At 42.0% G+C, this 20,736-nt stretch overlaps 1 protein-coding gene across 1 annotated transcript in view; it reads right to left on the bottom strand.

The window, feature by feature from the left end:
- Positions 1-20,736, bottom strand: part of LOC139714256 (serine/threonine-protein kinase mTOR-like) — a 232,271-nt gene that overhangs the window by 182,327 nt on the left and 29,208 nt on the right. The window contains exons 22-36 of the mRNA XM_071625971.1: positions 20,285-20,371; positions 19,615-19,782; positions 18,772-18,884; positions 16,325-16,580; positions 15,562-15,699; positions 14,697-14,839; positions 12,025-12,187; positions 11,557-11,690; positions 10,655-10,733; positions 6,399-6,538; positions 5,199-5,415; positions 3,102-3,287; positions 2,276-2,401; positions 1,495-1,638; positions 239-351 (exon numbers count right to left, since the gene is read on the bottom strand). Coding sequence (XP_071482072.1) covers positions 239-351; positions 1,495-1,638; positions 2,276-2,401; positions 3,102-3,287; positions 5,199-5,415; positions 6,399-6,538; positions 10,655-10,733; positions 11,557-11,690; positions 12,025-12,187; positions 14,697-14,839; positions 15,562-15,699; positions 16,325-16,580; positions 18,772-18,884; positions 19,615-19,782; positions 20,285-20,371 — 2,207 coding nt within the window. The remainder of the gene's footprint in view (positions 1-238; positions 352-1,494; positions 1,639-2,275; positions 2,402-3,101; positions 3,288-5,198; positions 5,416-6,398; positions 6,539-10,654; positions 10,734-11,556; positions 11,691-12,024; positions 12,188-14,696; positions 14,840-15,561; positions 15,700-16,324; positions 16,581-18,771; positions 18,885-19,614; positions 19,783-20,284; positions 20,372-20,736) is intronic.

Raw genomic sequence — 20,736 nt, 5'->3', positions numbered from 1 at the left:
CAGCAATAGTCCTCATTGGGTCATTGACACAAATATATTGCTGGAATTTCTGGTGACATATAATTACTACAAAGTGTATATAATATGAAGACTGTGAGTTAAGTAAGATTCAGAGACTTGTTAACACAGTTATTATCATTGGCACCCTCCATCCAAAGAAAGGCAGCAGCATTGAGGCACAGTGGTCTTTGAAAGGTTGAATTGTCAAATACGCAACTTGGAAATATTGTGGACCTACCTGGCAAGAAGTTTGTGGAGGTCCGGGTTTTCTTCCCCGTTGGGGAGCGTCAGCATGGGGTGCTGGGTGAGGGTCGTCTGTACAAACTGGTGCAGCTGAGAGAAGGCTAGGGGCTGTAGGGGTTAAAGAACAATCATCACAACAAGATATATAAAACATAACAGTTGTATAGCACTTCATGTGGGTATTTCTAACAGGGATGATATTGAGATTTGTTGAAAAAATCAGAAATATACATGGAAAAAGCAAAACGTGTATAAACTTGAGAAAAAAAACATCTGAAATCAGATTTAAATCTACAGAATATCGTGCCTGTTCAAAGTGTATTGATACAGAACTGAAAATTAGAATTAAAATACAGAACATGACTACAAACATTGTAATAGTTATATTACAAAAAAAAAAGAGAGATTATATTATGATTGATTGAATAAGTAAGTTTTGAGATATCAGTCATGGTGCACAACAGACTGAAGAAAGAGGCATTGTATGGCTCAAATTAGAACTTTCACGAGTTGTAGAAAGACTTGCCAGGAAGATATTACCAAAGGATTTCCAAGCACAGCCGTCTTTATACCTGCTTGTATAACTTTGCTGTAATTATGTCACATTAATATCAGACATACATTGTAATCTCATGACACAAACACAGAAGTACATTTGTAGGCAAAAGAAAGTAAATTTTTTATATTTTTTTTTTGTATTTCCCCAGGGGTAGCTGCCTTTTCTGCAGGGGCCAAAGACCTTTGATCTGGGGAAGCTGACTTTCATATAGGGGCAACTACGATCTATTCAGCAGCACAAAGGACCTTTTATTCAGTGCACTTTCTTTGACTTTTTTCGAAGAGGTGCAAGACAACGTTATTCTAGTTCACAGGAATTTTACACAGGGGCAAAAGACCTTTCATTAGAGCAAAAAATCGTGTTGGGACATGTAAAAGACCTCATTCTGATTCAACAGATTTTTATAAAGGAACACATGACTTTATTTTCAGAGGTAAAATACCTTTATTTATGGTTAAAAGACCTGTTGTACCACGCAAAGAAAGAGATATTCCATTGAAGGGCATTAGATTTTTACTCTGGGCCAAAACAGCAGGAGGCTTTTGTCACGGGGCATGAAACCATCCTCACAGGGCAACTGGGTGACCTCTTATTTACATGTAAGCAGTCTTCTTCAAGAAGCCAGTGACCTTCATTCGAGGGGTCAGTGTCCTTTAATTAGGAAGGTCACTGACCTTTTAGGGGTCACTCACCTTTATGCCATCCTTCCACATGTGTTTGATGTAGGCGAAGATGACCCGGGGGTCCTTGATGAGCGGGGCCAAGGACTCCAGGGAAGCCTCCTGGAGGGATGGGTCCGCCCCCAGCAGCATCACCAAGGTCTTATGGGACAGGAGCTGAAGGAAGGACAGTGCGAGGGATAGGATGGTGTTACCATGGCAACGGGATGACATCAATGCACTACAGAATATTTTTCCATCTGTTTGGAACTGGTAAACTATGTCAGTTTTTATGAGTTAGGAAATATGTACTCATTGTAAATCATCATGAGAAAAAAAAATGGTCTCAGCATAAAAATATATGGCAATTCAATGACACTGTATGACATCATTAAGAACTCAATCCAAATCATCCATCCCCAGCAGGTACTGAGATGAAAGCTAGATAAAGGAAGATCCAAAAACTGTGTTGCCACGTACAACATTGAGCAAATAAGACGTAAACACAAGCCGTCATATTGCAAATTGTTGTTCAAATCCTCACCACAAATCTCATCATTTTAGATACAAACAAAGATTCACCTTTGGTTTCACAAACTTCTCAGAGAGTCAATTTCAAAGCCTAAATTTTTTGTCTTGCAAATATGAACACTTTAGAATCTTATTCCATCATCAATGCACTTAATCAGCATTTAAATCATCCAACAGCAAGGACTCACATCAAGTCAAGCTTAAAATCATTAACAATTGCATGACGGATAATGCTACACATCCTAGATTGTACTGTTTCCACGGAAACAGAGCTGTGACTCACCATCCGCCCGCTCTTCCTGCACAGACTGGCGTACTTGAGCCACGTGCGGAGGTCTTCTTGGGGCGAGATGACCAGTGACCTGACCTGAATGACCTTCTGCCAGTCTTCCACGTTCCTCTGACAACCCTGGAGAGGGAAAACAATCATTAGAACATCACTGACTATCCATCTCTTTGGTCTCCAAAAAAGAGCGTAAAAGTCATATTGGAATAGAGAGTGTCAATATGATAGCGCAGCTAACTGACGTCTCACTTGTGCAGGGCACGAAGTGGCTAACAATTACGCATATTGAGAATAAAATTTCTATAAATTTTGTTTTGTGGGGTCTTTCACTGTTTACTGCATCATATACACTTTGAGAGGATATTCAATTATTTGAATATTCTACTGTTAAAAGTGGTATATATTATGATTTGCTGAAATAAACTTCCATGAAGTATAAGAGATGCAATGGTTCTATGCATCCATACACTATATACAAAAAAAATTGCAAATCATCCCTTGGAAGACAAGACCTCGCATCTCAAATGGCATACATTTAAAAAACTCCTATTCAATCGTGAATGTCAAAAATACTGACTTGAATTTTAAGACACAGCAATTATTAATGTCATCCAAGACAATGCTTCTATATTATTTGATGTCAACATTAATGTTATCTTGAAAAAAAAAATGTTGCAAAACGTAGAAAGTTTTTTCACTCTCCTGAAAACAATCATGATTATGTGATATGACGTCTTGTCACTAAAGGGATGGCAAACTTTTCCCACTGGTCACCATGGCGACACAGCCCTGTATCTCATGAATAGATGAGGCTGGTTCCTACCTGCAGCCTGTCCCACCACATCTCCTTGATGATGTCCCTCCTCTCCGGCACCAGCTTGTACTGGATGATCTCCTCTAGCTCAGACAGCATCTGGACGGAGACCATGGCTCCGTAGGCGCGGTCGTAGCTCTCCCCGGCCATGGCCGTCAGCTCTGTGTCCAGGATGTCGCGGGCCTTGTCGATGCACTGTCGACGGACATCACAACACACAAAGATAACCGGAGCAACACAAGTGAGAATTTGATTTGAATCTGTACTTCAAAACAATTTGTTTAGAAAAATCGCCACAAACATTTGATTGCGCAGAGTAGTTGATGCTGCATACAAGCTGGGCTATAAAGTGTTTTCACCTATACGTACATGTAGTACTGACTGAGTTGGGCAAAACTAACCACCGCAGATATGTGCGCATTGCTTCACATTACAACACAGCAGAAGAAGTTGTCACAATAATACACATAGTTCTAAGGGACATTACTAATAAAGACTGAAAACATGACAGCATCATTCTAAATCAGGAATAAAATTCTAATGGATATTGTTAATAAGACTGAAAATAAGAAACAGATTATCCCAGGAATAAAACACCAACAAACCAAAAGACAATTCTTTTGGACAGAAATGAAATCAAAAGCGTTGAAACAATTATACTTAAAAAATACCATACACTTGTATTGCGGCAAAAAAGTCAAACATGTGGGGAAAGCAATCACATAAATGGACTACTGTAACCCACACCAAGGACAGTCTGAGGAGGGCTAGGGACACGGAACAATGAAGCCAAAAGGGGTGGGTTAGAGGTCAAAGGCAGGGAGCCAATGCAAACAGGTAAAGGGAGGGGATCGAAGCAAAAGGGGTGAATAGACAAAAGGCAGAGGTGGGCCAGTGATGACCCCAACGATCATAGGGGGCAACCTGTGAAGGATAAAGACGAATAGGAAGGCAACATCGAACTAGATAAGGAACAACACAAATTCAATTCTTTGCCATATCTTAAACCAGGTTTAGGGCTGGCTGCTTGTTTGCCCCCACCCCCCCCCCCCTTTACTCATACTGTTGCTAATTATCTCCTTTGCAAGTCTTTATCCTTGTGTTGTTCCTTATCTAGTTTGATGTTGCCTCCCTATTCATCTTTATCCTTCACAGGTTGCCCCCTATGATCCTTGTCATCACCAGTGGCCCACCTCTGCTTTATGTCTATTCATCCCCTTGCTTTAATCCCCCTTCCTTACCTGTTTAGTCCCCTGCCTTTGACTTCTAACCCACCCCTTTGTTTTCATTGTTCTGCCTCCCCAGTCCTCCTGAGACTGTGCTTGTTGTGTGTTAGTCCATGTATATGATTGCTTTCCCTACATGCTTTTCATTTTGCCTCTGAGGAAGATTCTGCCAGGATCAAAAGCTCATGCCCCCTTTTACTCCATTTTACTCCATTTGCTTACCACTATTTACTCCATTGGCTTACCACTATTTGATAAGCACTTTTCAGCAGCTTCTTTTGCTTTAAAAAAAAAAACAAAGAAGAAATCTTGCATGGATTGTACAAATATCTAAAACATTCAATCTATGGTGTCATTACACTATTACATGTATGTGCACTAAGAAATTCTACCAATTACTATCTACTAGGAATCATTGCAACACAGGAAAACAAGATCGTGAAAAGTGCATTAAAGGGTGTGTACAATTGTGGTTGAGGTGAGGATTTAGCTTTTAACGTTTTGCGAGATATTCAGAAACCACTCTATGATATGTCAAAGAGCGTGCAATTCTAAGGGGTATCAAAAGTTTACTTGATGAAAATCGGTTTGGAAATGGCTGAGATATCCAAAAACAAGGTGAAACAAAAAGATCGTAATAAAAAGCGTGGCCTGTCGCCTTTAACTATTATCACTTTTTTTGGATATCTCAGCCATTTGAAAAACCTATTTTCATCAAATAAACGTTGAATCCTTCTTAAAATTACATGCTCTTTCATATTTAACAAGAGGTTTCTCATTACCTCACTTAGGAATGTTCAAAACACGAATACCCACCTCAACCAGAACTGTACAGTCCCTTTAAAATACTGTAGGTATTCAAATCAAAGGGAAGGCTAACCTGTTGAGCCTGGCCAAAGTGGTCCTGGTGAACAGCCAGAACAGCTCGGTAGAAGGCCCCATCGTATGTGTCCCGTGGGATCAGGCAGGTGTATTCCTCCATGCTGTCCCAGTCCCCTAGGCCCCAGGCCGCTGCTGCAGCCATCCTGGCCATGCGCTGGCGCCCTTCGTCAGGCACCAACGGCCAGCGGTCACAGGCGACATTGTGCAATTGCCCCCTAAACATCCACAGGAAATGGACAAGAGTGGTCATTAACCCATTGGGGACGAGCTAATTTTGCTATAACACACATTTCCCAAAGACACCTGCCCGAGTATGCTAGGGGCCAGTCTGCAATGGGTGAAGAAACCAGTAAGCCATCCTTGTTCCCATCCCCCAGAAAAATAAAATAAACAAATGAATAGATAAATAAATGAATCAATAGATGAAAATTGAAGATTAAGATTAAAAGTACAATCTGTAGATACAAATATTCTGTGACACTAGTGTATCCACTGCAACAGCTCACGAGGAAATATGAGCTTAATAGGAATGAGTCATATAAAAACTTTGATCACTCGCCATTCAGTAGGCTTATTAAGCTGTCATTCAGAGAGCATCTCAAAACAACATCGCCAACATGAAGAGTGTGATGTTTCTGGCACAGTATTATGCATGTGGACTGACTACAAATTCCAATTTTCAAGTGCTTCCAACACTCACTCATCAGATTCAAGAGATACTTGCATGCTGCTTGCATCTCCAAACGTGCGAACAATTCCTCATGAAAGGAGGCCGATCTCGTCATAAATGCAATAAGCACACATACATTTCTCTGTTCACTACTGTACTTCAAGATTGCAAATTTAAACCGCTCGCAAAATCGTTGGGAAGTTCCAATTCACCAAAAAAGAGACTCGCTGAATATATGAAGAGTTTTATCGCAAAGCAAGCTAACTCCATTCTTGTTAAGTTGGGATATTTATATTTGTGATTATAACTGCTAAAAAAATTTAAAAAAACATCAGAAAATACAGGATATTTTTAATCATAACTTCTAGAATATTCCATGTTATGTTACAAGTGAGATATTTCTGGAAAGGTTTAATTTTGCTCTACATGTACAGCTGTATCTGGTAATGGACTTACTTTGAAATGTTTAAAAATGGTGCTCAGCTCATTTTGCAATAAAACTCTTCATATGGCATATGAGTGTCTCACCATTCTCCCAGGGCTTCTAGACATCTCATCCTACCCAGAGTCAGGTCAAAGTCATCAGGAGACTGCTCCTGTTTCTTCTCGTAGGCTGTGAGGGCGTTGTCCCAGTCGTGGAGCTTCTCGTACCACGTCTCTTGGATTTGCTATTGGTCACATTGTGGCACACATGATAAGGGGGGGGGGGGCAGGGGAGGGAACAAAAATAGCTTATGATATCTACGTATGTATGTATCAAAGGTCTAGAATAATTACACGGATTAAGCCAAAACATAGTTCTCAGAAGGGCTCAAAATTCATCTTTCATCAAAAGGGTCTACCAAGAAATTTGTCTATGTGAAATAATTTCAATCATATGCATTCGACTTACTCCTGAAGCGCCCTCCCAATTCAGCAATGGGAAGGTAGAATGTTACGTATTGATCAATTGTGCCCTAGCAATCATATTTTCCAATACTCTAGTGTGGAATGGTGCCCCCAATGTAATGCCCCCATGCCATCTCTTCATGGAAAATTAGTGAAAGAAATTTTGAAAGGGAGGTTTTGAAACAGACACAATGCTAATGTCATACATTCTGTCAAGTACTCAATCAAAGATTTGTGAATCTACTCAGGGCTCGACCTTAGCGGGAGCCCGGGGACCATTGGCTCCCCAGAATCGCTACGGGCTCCCCAGAAATGAATGAAAAAAGCCCGGCTGGCTCCTTAAGTTTTTTTGCCGTATAGCCTCACGTTTCAAGACAGAATCATAGTTTATGTACACACTCACACTATTGACGAGCGCGAGCGGCCCCGGCGCGCTCAGCGAGCCCTGACGCTCTAAGTTATTATCCCTGCAATTGCAATATAGACCACACATTGTACATGTTTCATTCTCCAGCCGGCCCACGTTGCCCGCATGTGTGTGTGTCTGTGTGTACCCGACGTGTGTGTTCGTATCTTCTATTATAGAATAGTGTGCGCACATGCAATTCGCGCGCCTGAATCCCTGTCGCCTACGGACCCTGGATGTTCACATCAATCGCCGTGGTATCCCCATGTGAGGCCGGCTGGGGAGCGTGAGTTTAGTAGCTAAGCTGGCCTACACACTGTAGCCAGTTGCCACTATAAACAGTACCCTATTTCGTTTTGAGTCGGGGTAGAAGCGCTCCGTTGTGCAATGTCTGCTTCTTTTTCTCTTCTTCCGCTTTTCCCTTGCCTCCCAAGTACGAAATGATTTTTAGAGTGTTGTGTGTGTTTTTTTGTAACGTTATTGCATCATTTTTCTGCAAGGAAGAGGTGAGTTTCTGTTCGTGTATTGATGTGCACTGCAGTATATGTGCAGGTGAAAAGCGTTCGAACTTTCTTTCCCGAGTATCGTGGAAACTCGATGTATTTATAGGCCTATTAAAGGAGATCTCATATAACAGAATGCTTATTACAAACTATTTTCCGGTCAAAATGAATTCATTTCCTTTGTTTTGTATCGTTTATTGGCGATCCCAAGGATCTCGTCGCAATACAGAGTTTCCAATGTGTATTAATTTTTGCGTAGCTTTCGGTGCTGCAAACTTTTGCTAGGGCCTAATCCTACTTACTACTAAACTTATCGTTCTATTTCTGTCGTTTCTCACACCTCGTTTGGTACGATTTCTTCCATTTTATATCACTTTATCCGTTCCCTTTATACTTTGAAATATTTAAACGTAATTCTTTCAAGTGTCTCGCACTGTTATTTTCGTAACGGCGATTTCTCCGCTTTGCTGCAATACTTTTTCGAATCGAAGCGACGTGTGTTGTCTTTTCTGAATATTTGTGTTGGGAGGTGTTGATACATGTACTTTGTATTTGTTATTTATTTTCCTCGGTTTTTATCTCGAGAGACTGTGCGTGTTTCTTAATGTTGATAGGAAAAGGCTAAAATGATAAGAATGATGTCTGATGGTGATGATGAAAACTATGCTGGTATAAAAAGACGGCCTTACTGCATGCTGAGCATACGTGCCGTTCGTTTTATTTCTGAACTTTCCCTCTTATTCTTCTTTCCCCCTTACTCTTCTTTCCCCTCCAAAGAATGATAAAAAAAGAAATTACATACACCTCACAACAAAAAGATCCACGATCTACCATCCTTCGTAAAGTTAAATCTATAAATGTTCAATATCAGCAAAGAATAAGGGGAAAGCATGAATTACAATAAATTAGAGCGGAGAGATTGTGAAATACTGAATACATGCGCGCAGTCTCTTCGGCTCGAAGAAACTTGACACCCACCCCTCTCCCCTTGTGGAAATTTCCACAAAAGCAGGTGCCACACCCAGGTGCGTGCCAGACGAAAGAATGCGCGCACTGGAATAAACAGCGTGTAAATATCCTTGAAATATCGATCGAAGAACCAGCTCATTAGTTGAATTAAAGGAATCATTGTAAAGATATCGTGATTCTATAGCCTTTCTTTTGGCGCATAGCAGGAAACATCAAACAGTCGAATATAGTGTACTTAATCGAATATCTTATGTTCCCTGAACAATAAAAAAAGGATCGATTAATCAGTCAATTAAAAAGGCAATCACAGAAATACTTAAAAGGTCTCGTATGCCCAGACAAATTCACTATGAGTAGGTCCAATGAGATGCAGTCATCACCTGGTTAGACAGCAAAATCATGACAATTAATATCAGTTCATGCTCATCATAACTGCTTATTACTTTTCAAAGTTTTGGCTATTAACATTCGTTCGTAGGTGTTTTTTGTTTGTTTTGTATGTTTTTCCCCGTGAAAGACGTAATGACTTCTTCGTATCGAATGTAAACTGCATGTTTACTGTAAACAAGCAATCAGCTCAGCTATGGCGCATTCGATCTATCGCACTTGCAGTAACCTCTTAGGCAGGAGCACATGGCGCATTCCTTTAAACTTGAAAGTACAACCACGTGTTTGCACATTGGCGCAACCACACACAGCGCGGCATTTTGCGATCATCGTTATAGCAGACTTTCCAATTCCAGTCAGGGTAAAAGAAATTGGAATAGGCGGTACTTTCGGAAAATACTGATGTTTAAAATCTAGTAAAATTAAAAAGCCTGAAAACAACGCATGGTTATGTTTTATAGTAAACAATAGTTGGAAACACCGAACAGAGTTTTGCATTCACTCACACAGAAGCTTTCTTGAGAAGATGAAAGCATTCCCCCTCCCCTGCTAGATAGTGGAAGCTTCCATAACCAGCCCAGCAAGTTTCTGGAGGTACATACATGCACTTGTAGTCTTGTACACATGCACATGCATTGAGAGAAAGCAATCAATCAACGCTGAACATTGCGTAGTTTGGATTCTTTATCGTGCTGGTGACCAGCTCGATACTTCGGCATGTGTCGTAATGTTATGTTAAAGAGCTTGTAGTTTAATTCAAAATGGCAAAAAGAGGGAGATGGAAAAAATACAGATTCTGGTGGAAAATACGGATTTTGGAGCTGCTGAGTACGGATTTGTGCTTCCAAAGGTTGGCAGCTCTGCTGATCAATCAACTTGTGGCGTTACATAATTGTTTCTAACCCACACCTTGCAGCTAAAAAAAAAAGAAGAACCGAGAAAGAAAGACGATATGAACAGACCAGGGTAGGAAATTACACAAGGGAATGGGAGAGGGACCACACAAAACACCTACACACACACACGCAGGTGCACGGCAGGCACAGTCACACACACACTCGCACGCACGCACACACACACTGTGTGTTAGAGACTAAGAACAAGGTATCTCAGGCTTGTGTCTGTGGAGAAATGCATGTTATATCTAAATGAAATCTTCTCCACCAGGTTAATACATGTAATAGACCTCTACTGCTGATTGTGACTGAGGGAAACGTGGCTCCCTAAAACTCAATTTGGCTCCCTAAAAAAGTCCCTGAGGAGCCCGGCTGGCTTCCTAGAAAAAAAGTTAAGGTCGAGCCCTGCTACTGTCAGTGGAAAGAATGCACCATTATGTCAATCAGACTTGGTTTTTAGCTTTCAAACATTTGCACATACATGTACACAAATCTTGCTGCTTCTGTACAGATTCAAAGGGTTCAAATGTACTTGTACTCTACTTTATGGTGAGATGCATGCAATTGTAACATATTTACTGTGTATCCAATAATACAAATTTGTACATACTGTCTGGAACAACAGTCATGATCACATCTCAAATTAGTCCATGCATTTTTCAACAACCATATTCGCAAACTGCGCCCTGGTGAGTATGAAGGAGTATCAAATAACAGAAGAAAACAAAAACTCACCAGTTCTGCTCTGTAATTCTTCATGGCATACTGTAGAACACCTGTTGCCGCTTCAGACTGATGGAGCTTGTTATTGATGCTGTATTGAGATCAAGGAGAGAACAGAAATTATTGACAAATGCTGTAAAATAATTGCACCCAACATCTCTTTACCTTTTGTTGGGTTAGCTTTAGGATTAGAGTTTGGGTTAGGGTTAGGATTAGGTTCAGGATTAGGATTAGGATTAGGGTCAGGGGAAGGGTATGGGGTAATTGACCAGGGGGTAATTACCCTAGAACCCTGCTCCTATTATACTCTTAATAATGTCCATCAAACGTGGCATTCACTGAAATGTCCAGCAACAAAGGACACAACAAAATACAATTGTAAACTGAAGAAAGTAAGAATATCTTTCACCATGGAGTGTATTCTCACATGTACAGGGAAAAAAAAAGCACAAACACAGACACATTTTGTTTATTTCTCCACACACCTAACAGTGAAACTCTGATCATAAAACTTAGATTTATAGAAAGACACAACAATGAAAATAATTCATACCCCGCGGGAATACAGATCACTGTTTTATTGTGTGTTTGTTTTCATCTTTTTAATTTGCACACGGATGCAAAATTCATTGAAATACTTTGAGGGATACCTGCAGCTCCACCCATTATTTCAACCCCTCATGCACTATATTCACCTAAGGTCACATTCGACACTGGCCTATCTGCTAGACGGCACTACAGAACCTACCATGCAAAATACATCGTGTAATCACTGGGGCATAACCAGGCTCCAAAGCAGACATTCATAAAGTGAAGCAGTCCCTCTCCCATGCCCCACGCCCCACCCCCACCTCCACCTCCAACCCCCCCCCCCCCCCCCCCCCCTAAAAAGGAAAGACAAAAAAGTGGTATACCTGATGAGGGCCTCCAGAATTTCTGTGTTTGGCCCCCGGTGGAATTCCTCCTCCTTGTAGTGCAGGGCCTTGGCGTAGGCACGACACTTTGATGCCCTCTCTCCCAGCAGAATGGTGTTCAGAGGGAGAGGGCCCTGTTGAGAAATACAACAGATGGAGAGAAGATTCAATTTCCTGCATCGCATTGTTATAGCATCCGATATCATATTCAAACTGACTAATGTGAATCTGATAAAGACATCATCAAACAAAATTGCTGAAAGCATAACTAACCGGCTGACAGAATCTTGAATAATAGACAACGAAAAAGTTATCCAAGGGAATTAGGTACACCAGCTCACCTTGATAAAGACATCATTAAAAAAAGAAAAAAAAATGCTGAAAGCAAGAATAAGTGGCTAACTGGCTGACAGAATCCTGAAAGCAAACAGTGAAAAATTATCCATGGGAGTAGGTACAGCAGCTCACCTTGTCTGAGTGTTCCATGAACTCGGCGAGGTTGAGTAGGATCTGGACTATCTCCGGGATGTCCTGGGAGGTCAGTGCCTTCTGCAGACTCTGGATTAGGCTGTCCTGGTCCTGCTCGGTCAGTTCTGACCAGCAGGACACAAAGGCTGCATTGAAGAGCTCTCTGCAGAGGTGTGGGTAATGAAAGTACAGTAACGCTTCATTTTTCCTTACCATCCATCACACGACTGAGGGACACTACAAATAACTAAGCGATGAATATTCTCTTTCTAACATAACACATCTTTTTACAGCATACAGCAAAATGCATTATGTCACATACTGGCATTTGCTAAACACAACAGAAAGTGCGCAATGCTGTGCTAAATCAATTGATAGCGACGTAAAATTGTAGGAATGCAGCAGAAATGAACTTGGAATGTACAAATGAACAAACTAGAAAAGCACTCTGAGAGCGCAAACCTTCGCCAAGCAGCTACTTTCCACCAATGATCTTGTTCTTTCATAGCGATCAGTGATTTCCACCCATTTATGCATGCTGAAAAATCACCCATTTCCCAATATAGAAGCCTTTATTACATCATAAGTCCTCAGCTGCGCGGCGCCTCGCCCTGGCAGAAACTAGAGCACGCACTGTAAGTGCGCGTACGAAAACCTCAAAAATGCGCAGCTTTAACTCCCAAATTCATTGACCCTACCTGCCAAAATATTGAAAATCCTTCATAAAATCCACAAAAAATTCCGGATCACTGCCAAAATTAATCATCTACTACATTCCTTGTGCCATTCTCAACCTTTCCTGCAAGTTTCATCCCAATCTGTGCACAACTTTTTGAGTTATTTTGTACACAGACAAACAAACAAACCAAACAGTAATGAAAACATAACCTCCTCCCTTGGCAGAGGTAATGAACATAATAAACTACCGTAAAGTTCCGTGTATAAGACGCACTATTTTTTCGTCGGAAAACGTTGAAAATCGGGGGTGCGTCGTATACACGGGTACAGTCCAATCACGGAAAAAAATCTGTCATGTACACCCAATTTTATAAGGCCAACTTGGGGCCATGTATGCCCATCGACGTTTGGAAGGTAAGCAATCACTAAAACTTACGGATAAAAGAGCGATCTTTCAATCTGGACACACACAAAAGCTGCAAATACGAGATAAACTTACATTGGCCTTGTGCAGTAACGATATATCAATCTGGCCATAGACAACAGCTGTAACAGCACTGCTGTATGCTACCGATGTCAGTCTACCAAGCTACCAACAGCCAACCTAGTAGCTGGAATACGCGATGTACAGGTATCATTACTAAATTACCGATACCGTAAACTTATCAATGTACTAGTATCAATATGGCCATAGACAAAAGCTGTAAAATACGGAGTAGGATCGACACTCTGTCACCGTAAATATGAACGATGTGTGAAGCATGCATGCATATCCATGTCGTTCGTTTGCTCTTCATTTCACGAGTGCGAGGCCGGCCAGCTAGGATAGCATAGCTACAACACTGTAGCTAGCTAGCTACAACTTGTAGTTAGCTAGCAAGCCTTTGGCAAAGGCAGCAGCTGCAGAGAGGCTTTTGCAATGGACTCGCGTGCACACAGCGATCGGATCGAAGCACGCTTGCCCGTTGCGCGCTGTGTGTGCAAGTCCATTGCTCTCTGTGTGCGTGTGCTGAAATTATAGCGAGCTGCCTTTTGCAAAAGGCTAGCACTGCGCATACAAGCATGGTACAAGAGACCAAGGAGTGTGTTTGAAGCTCCTTGAAGAGACACACGTTACTGGTAACAGTGCATGAGTGTAATTACCGTACGCACCGTACGTCTTGCCGTATGATCCCTCTGCTACACTTGTTGATGTTTTTCTTATTTTTCGTTATGAACCTTCCAGTCTGACATGTGTCAATATGCGAGACACCCTCTGCTATGTATGACAGCAAAGATCGTACTGTACACTCATGAGTACGATATGCATGACGCATGTACCACGATTGAAAGGTGAAACAATAGCAAGTGAGTACCGAGACAAGTCTCGCATTTTGCGTCTTCCATATTTTGTTGATGTCCGATGAATACCGTTAAAAGAAAATATAAAAGGAAACGAAAAATAGAGCAAATACATGCTGCATTCTAGGGAAATTTTGAGCTGAAATAATATGTATGACACACGCAATATTTGCGTGGACATATTCGTGGGTTGTTTTTTTTTTTAATTCTAGGTCCGAAATTAGGGGTGCGTCTTATACACGGGTGCGTCTTATACACGGAACTTTACGGTAGCTTTCATTTGGAGTTTTGTGCCAATCAGGCATGAGACAGAGAAAAGTTGAAAAAAGAGGAGAGAGTTTGCGAGGGAGCGTAGCGACCGAGCGGGGGGAGGGTGTGGGAGGGGGTTTCCCCCCTCCCACAGTGAGGACTTTTTGAAATTCAAGGTATGAAAAAAATTCATTTTAATGCATTTTACAACTGAAATTTACTATTGTTATGAGGTACATTTCACAGAGAAACATTGTGATAATTGAACTCATGGATGACACTTGCAAAATCTAAAGGAAGGAAGTTAGTATGCTTAACTGTTATACCTAGGACCTACTCAAATGTGAGGCCATAATAAATCACACTGGGGGGTGGGGGATGGAGGAGTTGTCAAGACAACATACCTGGCCAGAGGGTTGTAAGACTGGGCCAGTGCCCAACAGGACCTCAGGGCATGGGATGGCGATTCCTTGAGAAGCTCCACGCTCAGACGTCGCAGCCACTCCATCCAGTCGTCGCGGGAGACACGGCGAGTTACTGCCCACGCCTACACAGTTCAGACAACCACAACAATACAACAGGGGGATGAGTGGTCATTGTGTCAATACAGTACTTTGCAAAAAACAAAAAAACATCTGACCCTCCAAATTCATCGTGTTTAGCGAGCACCCACTGTGGGGGTCATTATGGAGCAAAATGTGACTCCACCAGTCACAAACACACTATGTTTTTTTCCCAAATTCTCATAAAATCCAGACTACAAAATTGTACATACAAGGCTGGCCTCAGATATAATTCACTGGCATGCACACCATTGCAAGTTGGTGTTCTGCTTTTTTCGTTTTTGTTTTGTTTTGGGGCTTTTTTCCGGAAATGTCCTCGTCAATTTCGAGCAACTCACAGACTAGTTTGGTTGAAAGAACAGGGAGAAATGTTGCGGACATGTACCACTGGCGAGCTGTTACCAAAGGGATGATTCAAATATGGATTTGTACATACACTGTATATCTCTTTCTTCTCCAAGATATTGCTTGATCAGACTAAATAATCTGGTAAAAATGCAAAACTCACTGATAATATGAACAGAGAGTAGCACAGCACGGAAAATCGTGAAAACAGTGTATATCTTTTGAATCAAGAGTTAGAGATACTTTACTTTAAAATGTTAGGGAAAAATGGCACAAATGGCAAAAAAAAAAAGGAATTATAAAATTCAAGGGAGGGCCATTCAATGGGAAAAGGGGATAGGGGAGGGGGAAAGGGGCTTACCCGCTGCAGGTTGCTGGTGCTGACAGGGAGTTTCTTGATGGTGACAGATTCCATGGCAGAGCTGTCCTCCTTAGAGCTCCCGCTGCGCTTACTTCTCGCTCTCATCAGCAGGAGTTCGTCCTCAGCGATGGTGGTTCCCTGTGGGGGGGTGGGGGTGGGAGGGGAGAGAGGGGAGGTGTGGGTAGAGAAACGGAACAAACCACCACATTGTGATTCTCCATAGAACATTGCTGAACAGATCATAGGAGAATCACCAAGGACAGCTGACAATACTCTCCAGATGTGTTAGAAAAAAAAAATGGAATCAACTTTAAAAACAGATGTCTCATGTTGACTCTCTTGACTTGCCTTCCATATTAGAGAATTTTACTATGACCTCTGATCTGAGTACAAAATATGAAATATCTCTAAATGTTGCCCCAATTGCATTCAGTTCATATCGAAAAAACAAAAACAAAAACAAGTCCAATAACCATTTCAGAAGTTCAAATCACATTAAACACATAAGCAAAATAGCTAATCAAAAAACTATTCAGCAACAGCATTCAGTAGAAGAAAGTCACTTTGACTCTCGCATTTTTGCAACAACCATTTCCCACTCACCTTGGACCCAAACTGAATTCAATTAACATCAAAATCAATCAAAAGGATATTACACGGTTCATATCACATCGAACATCCAATCAAATCAGCACAACAAGAATCTGCGAGGCAACAGTTTCTTGGGACTCTGGCATTTTCCAAGTGCCGTTTCCTGTCTCACCTTCAGGATCTTCAGGATCAACGTCTCATATTTCTGATGGTTGATGCGGTGTTTCACCAGGACCTTGTTCACCATGGCGATGAAGATCTGGAACTTCTTGCCCAGCTGCAGGACGATGGACGAGAGCATGTCCATGGCGACGGGCCGCAGCTCGGGCGTGGTGTCCAGCGTGCGGACCAAGGGGTGGACGATGCGGGAGGCAAACTCCATGAAGTCCAGCGTATCGCTTAGGTGGTCAATGGTCTCTAGTGCTGTCCTAGTAAAATAAAAAAAAGCAAACCGTAAACTTTCATCAAATTAAAGGCATAAGGAAAGACAATTTCATCGGGTGAGAATGAAAAGGGCGTAAAATTGCCACTAAACCCATAGTGTTTGAGGCAACTCAATGCCCTTCTCATTCTCAACCGACAATTTCATGTGATCAAATGAAAGTGGTCTAACTCTGCATTTGTTCACACAAGGAAATTTGGTTGTATTATCTTTGTCAAAAGGATTACATCCGTACGTTGATTATAGTAGCATCACAGAGACAGCTTGCACTCTTGTGGTACTGTTCAGGCACAACGTTGCATCTTATCCAAATGCTATATTACTAGTTTTTACAGGAAGGACCAATGGCTACTTTTGTTGTTACTACAAAGACTGGAAAAGATTTACAGTGACTTTAATTATTTTTTTCTTGCATTAAAAAAAAAATTATACATTATATCAAGGCAGACAACCATATTCTAATAAAGGTCAACACTGATGAAATACATATACTAGGGTCAAATCACATTGTTCCAGGCATTGGTATGAGACTGTATGATAATTAGCTAGGCAAATTCTTTCAGCTAATCACTAATAGTACTATCATCAAATATCCCTATTATGTCCCCCCCCCCCCTCCTCAAAAAAAAAACAAGAGACCCGCGGGTCTAGCGCTCACCTGAGTATCGCAAGTTCACCTTTCACGCAGTCACTAATCTAAATTAAAATTTGAACAGGCATTCTCAAGTAGAAGATGAAAATGTACAATAAGGGCCCAATTTTTTTAAGATTCCTTAATTTGGGGGGATTGGGGCCCCCTGGGGCCCTCTGGGTGGGGCATGGTGCCCATTTTGATAAATTGAGATCCTGACCCCCTAGGGATGCTACCTGCCAAGTTTGACAAAAATCCATCATGAGGTTTTCAGGAAGAAGATGAAAATGTACAATTCAGGCCCCCATTTGGACCCTTCCAACCACCCCCCCCCCCCCCCCTACCCAAGAGGGGCACCCCTGGATCTCCTATGAACAAACTTGAAACTACAGTCATTAATGTACTCACTCATGATATTATCTCAGCTCTATAACTTCTGATTCTAGAGATTTATAAAGATTCCTTCATTTGGGGGGTTTGGGACCCCTGGGGGACCCCTGGGTTGGGCATGGTGCCCATTTTAACAAATTGAGATCCTAACCCCCTAAGGATGCTACCTGCCAAGTTTGGTGAAAATGGGTCATGGGGTTTTCAAGAAGAAGATAAAAATGTACAATTTAGGCCCCATTAGGACCCCTCCTCACCCCCTCCCCTGGGTCCCAAGGGGGGCACCCCTGATTCTGCCATGAACAAACTTGAAACTACAGTCATCAATGTACTAACTCATAGTATTAACTTAGCTCTATCACTTCTGGTTCTAGAGAAGAAGATTTTTGCGGATTCCTTAATTTTGGGGGGTTTGGGCCCCCTGGGGGCCCCCTAGGAGGGGCATGGTGCCCATTTTAACAAATTGAGTTCCTAACCCCCTAGGGATGCTACCTGCCAAGTTTGGTGAAAATGGGTCATGGGGTTCTCAAGAAGAAGATGAAAATGTACAATTTAGGCCCCATTAGAACCCTTCCCCACCCCCCTCCCCTGGGTCCCAAGGGGGGCACCCCTGATTCTGCCATGAACAAACTTGAAACTACAGTCATCAATGTACTAACTCATAGTATTAACTTAGCTCTATCACTTCTGGTTCTAGAGAAGAAGATTTTTACAGATTCCTTAATTTTGGGGGGTTTGGGCCCCCCTGGGGGCCCCCTGGGTGGGGCATGGTGCCCATTTTAACAAATTGAGTTCCTAACCCCCTAGGGATGCTACCTGCCAAGTTTGATGAAAATCGGTCTTGGGGTTTTCAAGAAGAAGATGAAAATGTAAAAAGTTTACGCACGACGCACGACGGACGACGCACGACGGACGACGGACGACGGACGACGGACGACGGACGACGGACGACGCACGACGCACGACGGACGCCGGACGAAGGGCGATCGCAATAGCTCACTTGAGCCTTTGGCTCAGGTGAGCTAAAAAGAGAGAGAGAAATAATGACACAAAGTAAAAATGATAATAAAACAGACACACAAAAATAATGGCAAGTAATAAGTCTGTTGGTTCAGACCACAACTAACAATCTTGGGAGGTGGGAGGGGCCATCACTCACCTGCGTACTGGGATGGGGACATCGTGGGAATCAAAGAGTTTGACAACAGGTGGTAGGAGGAGGTGGAGGTAGTCATCCAGATTGGCACCAAACTTCTGCATGGCATTCAGGAGCTACGGAGGAGACAAGACACAAAATAGGAAGTTAACTTGACTCACCCCAAAACGTCATCACTCTGAGAGAAAGTCAGAGACATGATTTCTGGAAACATTTCACAAAGTAAAAGAGGTTTAAGTCAACATTCCTTTAACAGCTTCTAGCGTGGCAGTGGAAGTGTCCATGACTGTTTGTTAGTTGACTTTGCTCTGGATTACCCGTAATTAGACTTCCCACCAGAAATGCTGGGACTAAGGAGACCACATCCTCTCTTCCCCCCTCAACCCTTACCTTGATGGTGACAACACGCCCCTGGCTGTTGTCGCGCACAATGACCTTGAGCATCGGGAGACTGTGGACTGCTCTCGATTACCCCAGCCATACTCCCTACATGTACAGCTGGGACTAAGAACACGCTCTCCACCCACCCTAAGACTTGCCCCTTACCTTGATGGTGATGACAAGCCCCTAGCCACTGCATGCATGAAGACCTCAGGCTCTTGGGAACTCTAGATTGCTCCAGACTACCCCCAACAAGAAGTGTAGACCCCCACCCCTGCCCACCCTAACATTCTGTACCATGATGGTAACGACATATCCCTATTGTTGCCATGTATGAAGAACTTTGGATCTGGAAGACTCTGGATTACTTCGGATTACTCTAACTAAACTCCCCATCAGAAAAGCTGGGACTAAGAACCCTCCCCCCCCCCCCTCAAAAAAAAAAAAAAAAAAAAATCCCCTTACCTTGGTGGTAACGACACGCCCCTGGCTATTGTCATGCATGAAGACCTTGAGCATCTGTGGGACGATGCAGGGGAGGTAGAGCTTGAACTCGCCCCCTAGGGCTACCACCGTCTGCTCCACTAGCAGAATAATGGTGTTCTGAAGTGAGCTGTTCACTGTCCAGAACTCCTGTAGGGACCAATTATAATAACAATTTATTAAATCCAGGGGAATTTCATCAACATTATAATTAATCTTTTCTTAAAAAGCCCATTCTGTATCTACTGAAATTAGGATTGAAATATTGCCAAACATACCAGAAGATGAAAAAAAAATCAAATTCTTGGCATGCCACTTGTTACAATAGAAATTCTTTTTCTCCATATTTGCCAACTGTAGCTTTCCTTTTTTTTTCTATCAATTAAGAGCTGGAAAGACTTCCACTATAACGTTTCTAAGACATGTAAACTCATGCCATATATCATGGCACTTAAGCACCCAGAAGCCACGAATGTGCCATAGCCACAATCACATACATTTACAATACCTGCAAGAACATCCAGGATTGATAGAGGCATACAAAAAAAAAAAAAAAAAGACAGAAGAAGAGGAGGAAAAGGAGAGAAAGGATAAGAAGAAGGGGAAGAGGAGGAGGAGGAGGAGAGCATCACACTGATTTGATTGGACTCACCCTGATCAGGTCAAAGATATCATCCAGAAAGTTCCTGATGTGTTGCTTCACAATGGAGATCATGAATCCCAGCTGCTGGAACAAGAACTGTGAGAGAGAGAAAAAACAAAACTTAGCACCCTTAAAGGGTGTGTACAGTTCTGGTCGAGGTAAGGATTTAGCTTTTAACATTTTGCGAGATATTCATAAACCACTCTATGAGATGTCAAAGAGCATGCAATTCTAAGGGGTATCAAAAGTTTATTTGATGAAAATCGTTTTTTTGAATGGCTGAGATATCAAAATACAAGGTGAAACAAAGAGATCCTAATAAAAGGCTTGACCTGACGCCTTTTATTATTATCACTTTTTTGGATATCTCAGCCATTTGAAAACCAATTCTAATCAAATAAACGTTGAATCCTTCTTAAATATCACATGCTCTTTCATATTTCATAAGAGGTTTCTCATTA

This window comes from Diadema antillarum, unplaced genomic scaffold, assembly GCF_040938485.1.
Source record: "Diadema antillarum isolate AM-2024a unplaced genomic scaffold, OU_Dant_1.0 seq00002211_RagTag, whole genome shotgun sequence".
Lineage (NCBI taxonomy): Eukaryota > Metazoa > Echinodermata > Echinoidea > Diadematoida > Diadematidae > Diadema > Diadema antillarum.
Note: the sequence above shows the minus strand (reverse complement) of the source record. Positions and strands in the feature narration are given on the sequence as shown.